At 56.7% G+C, this 8,352-nt stretch overlaps 1 protein-coding gene across 1 annotated transcript; it reads right to left on the reverse strand.

The window, feature by feature from the left end:
- Window positions 1–3,845: 3,845 nt before the first annotated feature.
- GCG54_00003815 (uncharacterized protein) lies at window positions 3,846–4,970 on the reverse strand (the record flags this gene model as incomplete). The annotated part of the gene is made up of 2 exons (XM_045403881.1): window positions 3,846–4,081; window positions 4,478–4,970. 2 exons carry the CDS (start codon window positions 4,968–4,970, stop codon window positions 3,846–3,848), a joined length of 729 nt encoding a protein of 242 aa, XP_045261513.1.
- Between the last annotated feature and the right edge of the window lie 3,382 nt (window positions 4,971–8,352).

An 8,352-nucleotide genomic window follows, 5' to 3' on the forward strand; every position in this document is an offset into this window, starting at 1 on the left:
TATTGGGAGCCATGGTGACGACGGTGATGGTGGTGGTGATGGTGGTGATGGTGAATCAACAAATGCGCAAGAACTCGACACAGCGAAGAACTGTCGATGCAGATCTCGCGTGGCCGCAGTATGAATGAGGGGTATATGCCCATTCTTATCGCCAACACTGAGCGACGAGGCAATGATGGAAGCAACGAGATGATGGTTGAAGATGATCCACCAACAGTGGCCGAGACATCCATGGCAAGGCGCAACCAGCCGTTGGCCGGCCCGCATTCACAGTGAGATGTGACGGCGTTCCTCTACTCGGACCTTCACTCCATCTTATTCCCTGTCCTTCTGCTGCATCATGGCTTGATTTGGTCTCCTGGCCTCAGAGTCAACCACCACTCCCAAACGGGTCCAGGACAGGGTCGCCCAAGACAGCCCATCCGGCTCGGGATGCGACCAGAGCCAAAGACGAATGGTCCGCAAACCGCGATATGACTGTAATGGTGGAGGAATATAAGACATCGCCGGGCGGCCCTCCGCCCGCCTCATCGTTGATGCCTTCAGCAGCTAGTCACTCATCCACCCGCCATCTCCTCACTCGCCGACTGCGCCCTTCTCATACCCATCACCACTCGCAGAGAATACAAGAAACGGAATAAATCAAACACGAAAACAATTGACGACACAATGAGAACATTCCTCATGCGGGCGTGCGCATGCGCCGTCGCAGCCGCCGTCTACTGGTACACCCAACTGCGCAGTCCACCCTTGCCGGTGCCCATCATCAGCACTCCCGATCACCAGAGTGAGTCCAAATCCCCTCCCACACAGCCGGAAACGCACAGACATGTTGCCGCGCAAGATCTGACAGTTTCTTTCGCCCCTGGTCTCGCAGACACCATCAAAAACATCTGCGACGTCTATTGGGACTACCTGTCCTACAGCACGGCAACGCAGGTCCCAACGCTCTACGAGGCCTTGGGCCTGGACGACGCTCGAAACCCAGGTGTTGCGGACGTCTGGTCGGCGCTGCAGGACCGGCTAGACGGGATTTACCATGCAAACGGCGCCCCCCTGGCTGATGACGGCCCCGCTGTCGGCTCGCTGCATGGAGCCGAGGGCAAGGAGTATTTTGGCAGCTTTGGCGACGGTGAGCCCTCTCTGGGACTGTCTCCGCCTCTGGCACCCCAGGCGAGCGAGGTTTGGACGCAAATTGGCAACGTTTTGATGGACAGCAAGCTGCGCTCCACATACGACCGGGCCTTCATGCCCGTGCTGACAGGACTGGGGGTGGATCGGAAGGCAGCTCTGAGCAACATATGTCTGTGGGATAGAGAGCAGTAGCAGATGCAGGCATATGGATTCTTTGTTCATGTTTCAATAGCCAAACTGCTGCTGTGACCTTTTCTTTGGGATGACGTGTTGGAAAGGGGACATGTGTTAGCACATAGACCACAAAGGAATGCTTTTCCAATATGTTGATGCTGTCATCCTTTGGCGATTAGGTGAAGCGCCTGCAGGGTAGATGGGCCATCAGCATCTCACATGACTTCATAGTCCGTGGCGGATGGCGTTGCCGGCCCTTCGAAGACCTTGCCCTCCCATACGCTTCACACTTGACAAACCCGATAGATAATCATGGCCAACCATGCTGTTGCCCATGGTGAGTTGACTGTAAAACGCGTCATCTTCCCAGAACGTGAGTACTTTTTCCCCCGCTCTCCCTATCATTCCCTCGCTTCATCCCCAGAGCTTGACCACTGACATGCTGCATCTGTTGTCAACCCAGCGAGCCAGGGCAATAAGATGAGCACCAAACCCACCGGCAACCGCCTCTGGGAGCTGCGTGCCCGCCAGTTCCAGAGACTCTACCACGCCGTACCGAAGCACAAGAACAGACACCTCATCACTGCTGAGCATCTCGCCCGTGCCAAACTGCTGCAGCCGGATTATGCGCTTCCAGCCGCTGTAGAAGGCGACGACAACGACGAGGAGGACGACAACGATGATGAGACGACCCAAGAGGAAGCATGGCCCGAGGCTTGGGACAACATCAAGTCTCTCACGGGTGTGTTGAGCCATCGCACATGGAAGAGTTATCCCATCCGCAAAGAGACGGTTTGTTTGCTCCCTCTTCATTCATCTGACGTTGACTGACCCGAGCAGGAGGATCCCAAGATCGGAAGCAAAAAAGTCCAAAAACCTGCCCCGAAGCCAGCCCAGAATCCACCCTCGGGATCCACATCCGCACAGCCTGCATCGCCCGAGCCGGAGCCCGAGCCCGAGAACAGCTTCGAGGCCCCTCTTGATGATTCTCCCGAGCCAGATACCAGCTCGGTGGCCCTTCTTGACGATCCTCCCGAGCCCGAGATCAATTCAGAGGTTCCTCTGAATGCCTCTACCGAGCCCGACAGACGTCCTCCACCAACACAAGCGACCGTTCTGCTCGACAACCACCATGTTTCCAATCGTCCACAGCAGCCTGATGCCCAGGCTAACCCGAACGGCTTGCTCTCGCGGGACCCACCGTACCCCTCTCTGCGAGTCGATCCTCGGCCGGTCAGCCCTCGGCCTGAGCTACAGAGACGTTTTCAGGAAGTCAGGAGAGGCCTTGAGAGGCTTATCGTGAACGCTCAGGGGCCCCGCAATGATGCGGAACTCATCGGCCACGAGGGTTCCTTTGGGTCGAGAGCCTTCTCGCAGAACGCCCAGAGTTGCCACAGTCCTGCGGAGCCCATTGGCAACCGGGGGTCCTCTAGGTGGAATACCTTCTCACAGGACGCGTCCTATGATGATGCGGCGCCCATTGTCAACGAGGGTCCCTTTGGGTCAGGGGCCTTCTTGCCAGACGCCCAGCATTCCCGCAATGCTGCAAACTCCATTCGCAACGAGAGCTCTTCTGGATCGCAGGGCCTCTCGCAGGTTCCCAAGAGGTCTCACCATGATGCGGATCCCGCCGGCAACGAGGGTTCTTCTGGGTCAAGAGCCTTCTCGCAGGACGACTTCAGGATGTTCTTGGCTTGGCGCAAGGAGAGACGGAGGCCCGGGGCCGGCGGCAACTCGTAGCCGTGAGAACTTCTGCCTTTTTCTCTGTGGCTTTGTACTGGGTAGTAACATGGTTGAGTTGGAAAGGATGGAGGACCTACATGTAGTATCAGTTGTAGAATGGAAAGCTTTTTGATGGGATGATAGAAAGCACACTCGTGGAGTAACACCATGAGGGAAGTTGATTCAATCATGGCCGAGTCTTGGTTTTCGCCAGCGCTGCATACCAATCAATCAAATCAAACTGATGGGGTCAAACTCAGCTGATTGAATCACTCTTCACGATAATCTTGAATGTTTTGACTGTGTTGAATGATTTCTATTGATGTATGTGTACGATGTCCTCGGTGGTGAAGGGTTAGTGGTTGCTGGACCCCTTTATGAGGTCCCGAAGTTCGAATACGGGTCGTGCCCGGGTTTTTTGGCCCCGACTCCTACGGCCCCACTCAGTCCGCTGCCGAAAGCACGGCCCCGCAAAAGGCCGAAAGACTACCCGAAGGCCCCGGAATCCCCCTGAAGGCCCCTAAATAGCCTGGGCAGCGGAGTGAGCGTGGTTCTGGGAGCCCTGGTCTTGAGAAAAACAGCCAGAAAGAGGGTGTCATCGTTTTAGCTGATGGAATCTCTGAATTTCCTCTTTTAATTGTCTGATTGTTGGAATTGATTGATCTGTCTTGGTGGGGTGCAGCGCTGGGTGTTTCCAACGCATTTTCTATCCATTACCGATCCGCATCATACATCGTCATTCGTGATTCCTCGTCCATCATTGAGAATAAACATCGTGAGCCCAACTCCTACCATTCCTCCCGTGTCCACAGGCATCAAAGATAGGGTCTCTGTGCCTCCAAAACCCTCGCCTCTATCGCGGGAGACGGACCATCACCGCCGAGAAAATACTTGTACACGAGCCCCTGGCCGGGGTACCTCCGGGGCCTGGCGCCGAATGGCCGCCGACGGTCGTCGATGACGTCTTCGAGGAAGAAGATCTCCTCCAGAAGCTTCTCGCGAGCCTCTCTGATGGCGGTGATACGATCGTTGTCGTGCTCTCTGCCGCGCCCTCTGCCAACCGCCAGCGGGAAGAGCGCGTCGAACATGTGGGCTCGAAAATCGAACAGCTGAGCCCATCCCCGGCGAAGCCAATCCTCAAGCTCGGCGAGAGACATGTCATCAAAGACCCGAGCGACGTCAGAGGCAATAGGGGCAAGATCAGCGGGGAGGGCGTTACTGCTGACTGCCACTCTCGAAATCGAATCGCCGGGCGCGACCTCGTCTTCATCGTTCTCGTTCTGGCCACGCCGAGCGGGCTCTCTGGCGGGGGCGGGTCGCTGCCGGTCCTTGGATCCATCATCGCTGTCCTCATCCCGGGGCGGCGGGACGACGGGAACGTGGCCCAACCCTACCAACTGGGCACGTAGCGCCTCCATCTCATCCTGGGTCCGGCGATCCTTTCTACGCTCGGCGTCTTCGGCGTCCGACACCTTCTGCAGCAACCGGCGGGCGTAGTCTTCATCGAAAGTGCTGCCGTCCCACTCATCGGACAAGAAACCTTTGGCCCAGTTCTCCCAGACCCGCTCACCATCCTCCTCGCGTACGAGTCCCAGTTTGACAGCTTCCGAGGCACAGCGATTCATGGCGGTCTGGATCTTGGGGCGGATAACGAGGTCCCAGGTTTCGGTCCAGGACGAGCCATCCGGGCGGACGGCGTACAGCTTGAGGGCGATGTCGCCCCACCGCTTGAAGATGGTGTGTTTGGGGCAGAGCTGAAAGCGGATGACGTGCTGCCACATGAAGCGCTTACAGCCGGGGCCGAAGACGATTTTGGTGCCGGGGATGCAGAGGTGTTCCACGCTGGACTTGCATACTCTCTGTTGCGATGTCAGTATTCTGGCGACGGGACGGGTTGATGAGCATTTGAATCCAACCTTCTCGTTATTGGTTGGGCACATGGATGATGACCGGCGGCGGGGACGAGCGGTGGAATGGGAAGAAGACGTTGACACAGGGCGTTTTCGGGGGAGATGAGATTCCGGAGCGAGACTTTCAGCACTGCAACCAAAGTAGTGGGATGAGTTGAAGGGCCGCGATTTGATTTGACGATGAAGGTGGTTCCGGTGGAATGGATTGGATCGTATTGCAGTTTGTGGGGGCGGCCGTTTGCTTCGGATCTTGTTCCGCCGGCAGAGGCGGAGAAAGGGATTCTCCCGTCCTCCGAGAGATCTTTCTTCTAGTTGCAGAGTGATCACGAATTTATGCTGGAGGGAGCATGCCGGTTGGCAACTGAAGATTGATTAGGTAGTTGAGTCGTTGCGTGAGGTGCTCACTGACCGGGATCTCACCAGGATCTCACCCAGGCTAAGATCTCACCAAGTTCTGACTAGGGTCTCACACCTCACAATTATAATCACAGTAGCTATATTCACAAATACTCTAACACTTGGGATAATGTTGCTGGAAACTCTGCAAGTAGGCGATGCAGAGGTCTCTCGCCGTCTTACTCAAGTGCTGCAACGCATTGTTGCTTGCATTGACCCCCTGGCTCAAGACTTCGGCCAGCAGATCCTTTGCCCCCTGTGCCATCTCAGCGAGATGTGTCTCCTCATTCTGGATGGCTTTGAGAAGTATGGCCGTCTTGCCCGCTCCCACGGTCAGCGTCTTGCACAACACGCTGGCCTTGGACTTGCGCCGCCTCCATTTGGTGATCTCGTTGCGGATGACGTTAGCCTGGTCCTCCCACTTCAACACCTCGCCGGTGGTACCTTTTGTCGCCCGGCGGGGCCAATAGTCGACGAAGAAGAAGTAGATTCGTAGCAGCAAATATTTGGGACTCATGCTGTTGCTGTGACGGGCCTCTCCCTCTACGAGTCTCTGGGTCTTGTCCGAGATACGCTCCTCGAGGACCGTGTTCCAGCCGCAGACGCTGGATGCCACTTCCGCCATCTCCTGGCTCAGAGCCGCTACGTCTTTGACGAACTGCGTTCGGCTCGTCACCTCCCCCTGCAGGACGCGAAGAATCTCGCGGACAAGTCCCTGTAGAATCACGGACGGCGGGGGCGGAGGGGGCTGCATCCTAGCGAACGGACTCCAAACCCACGAGAGCGGTTGCGGAGGGGGCGGAGGGGGCGGTGGAGGGTCATGTTTGGACCATAGGGCAGCCGGGTCGTGGACCAGACGCAGCGTCTTCTCCTGCGCGCGCTCCACGGTGCGCGCCTGTTTACGTCCAATGTCCTGCAGCTGCTCCACAACGGCACCGGCCCTGCGCATGGGGGCAAACGACTCCCGTTGCTTATCCGTCATGTACTTCTGCTGCTCATCGGCCATGGCCCCAAGCATGTCGCCAAAGGCAAAGACACAGAAATGGCGGTCAGGCTTCTGGAGGGAGAACGATTCGGTGAGTGTTAAGGGATTCCCGGCGGAGGAGGACGGAAGCGGTTTTGAAGACGCTATGAGGGGATGAGAGGCTTTGTTGATGCCATCGCACCAGTCGGCGAAGAAGAATCTACGGGGTAAGATGTCGTTGCAGGCCCGGACTTGGACAGTGTGGAGGCCGCCGAAGAAGCCTTCGATGGCCCACCCAGCGAGAAAGGCCAAGACGAAGAAGCTGATGAAGGTGGGAAGTATGATTGTGGCAAGCCACCATAGCACGGGCTTTGCGATGGTCCAGATGATGGCAAGGATCGCTCCGACAAATCTAAAGCCCCAACGCCAGAAACCCGCCTCCTCTATTGTCGGAACCGCACGCATGATGGCCGACACCTCTCGGACGAACCAAGAATCCGGCTCCTCTGTTGTCGGAACCTCAAGCTTCTGGCTTTGGTTGTGGTAGTGGCTGGGGACCTGGTCTCCACTCGGGCGCGGGACGGTGTCCTGCCCACCTCGTGTGCGGTGGTTCCCATCGGGAGGCGTTTGTCTAGTGGCAGGCGGCTGAGCTGGTCGATTTTGGGCTGATCGGTGATGGGCTAGTTGATGATAGACAGGCTGGTATTGGACAAGTTGGTGTTGAGCAGGGAGGTGCTGGGCAGGTTGACGGTTGACTGGTTGGTGCTGGGGTGGTTGATGATCGGCTGGGACGTGCCGGGATGGTTGCTGGGCGGGTTTGTTGTTGGCTGCAGCTTTCTTGGCTTCGAGCTGAGCGAGGAGTCGCTGGTGAGCGTCATTGACGCGCTTGTTGTCGACGGGTGGCTGCATGGCGTAACGGGAACTTGAACTTTTCAGGCGTGTGTGTGTGGGGTCTCAGTTGGAGCAACGGCTGTGTCTGGAAATGAAGTTTCTCTGGATGGAGCGTTATCTTTGAATCCTGCGTGGCATACCGTCTCTTCAAATGGCTTGTATTTATGCCCTTTGGCTACCGCCCGAAGCCCTCATGATGAGCCACCGTACCTCGTGTATTACAAAGAAGCGAGGTGCTTCTACTGCTTTTCCCTATCGTGAAACCTTCAGGGTGGGATTGAAACTTCCTCTACATTGGGTACAAAGAGAGACGTTCTCAATATGCAGGTACCCGTCCGGCCCAGATTTGAGCCTCTCAGATCTAGTTACACGAATGCGAGAGGAAACGTGCCACTCCGGGATGTCGAGAACACACTTGCCAGGACCAGAGGTCACCGGTCACACGCGGAGAATGTTCTCTTCTTGAGAGCCGTTCCTCATGGGCCCACGGAGTCGTCCAATAATGGACAACACCAGGTGACTCTGGGGCAGAAGTGCCCGAGGCCCAGGGAGGCATAGGCATCCCATGGCAGCAGTCCAGACGCGAGCCGGACCACCCGAAGACCAGGCCGTTCTGATAACAGGGTGCCGTGGTCTTGGGATGTGACAACTGACCCAATAATGGGAGCTGTCCGACGCCACCTTTCGAACGAATCGCTGGTAACAGCGGCACGGATCGGAAGATGGGCCGAAACGTGGTTCCCAATAATGGAATCCACGGGTGATGATCCTCCAATATTGGGGATCCCTCCAATAATGGAGCTGAGGCGCACACTCTGATAACAGAGCGGGCCGGCCGCGAGGTCCAAGCCGGGACGGTTAGAAATGGCCGCCCAGAAATGGGAGTTCTCAAGCGGCTGATGGCGATCATCGTCCAATAATGGAGATGAGGCGGCACGCTCTGATACCAGAGAGAGCCGGCCGCAAGTTTCAAACCAGGACATTGGGAAATGACCAGCCAAAAATGGGAGGTCTCAAGCAGCCACAGACGGTGATGTTGATGAGAGAACTGAGTTCTCGATCGTCAAATCCGGAATACGACGGACAGGGTCAGAGGTTTTAATCAATCTCAACCTCCTGGCCGATTCTTTGTCTGGTGGTCTGGCCGCTTGGGCGTCACTG

The sequence above is a fragment of the Colletotrichum gloeosporioides genome (genome assembly GCF_011800055.1).
Source record: "Colletotrichum gloeosporioides strain Lc1 chromosome Unknown consensus_64, whole genome shotgun sequence".
Taxonomy (NCBI): Eukaryota; Fungi; Ascomycota; class Sordariomycetes; order Glomerellales; family Glomerellaceae; genus Colletotrichum; species Colletotrichum gloeosporioides.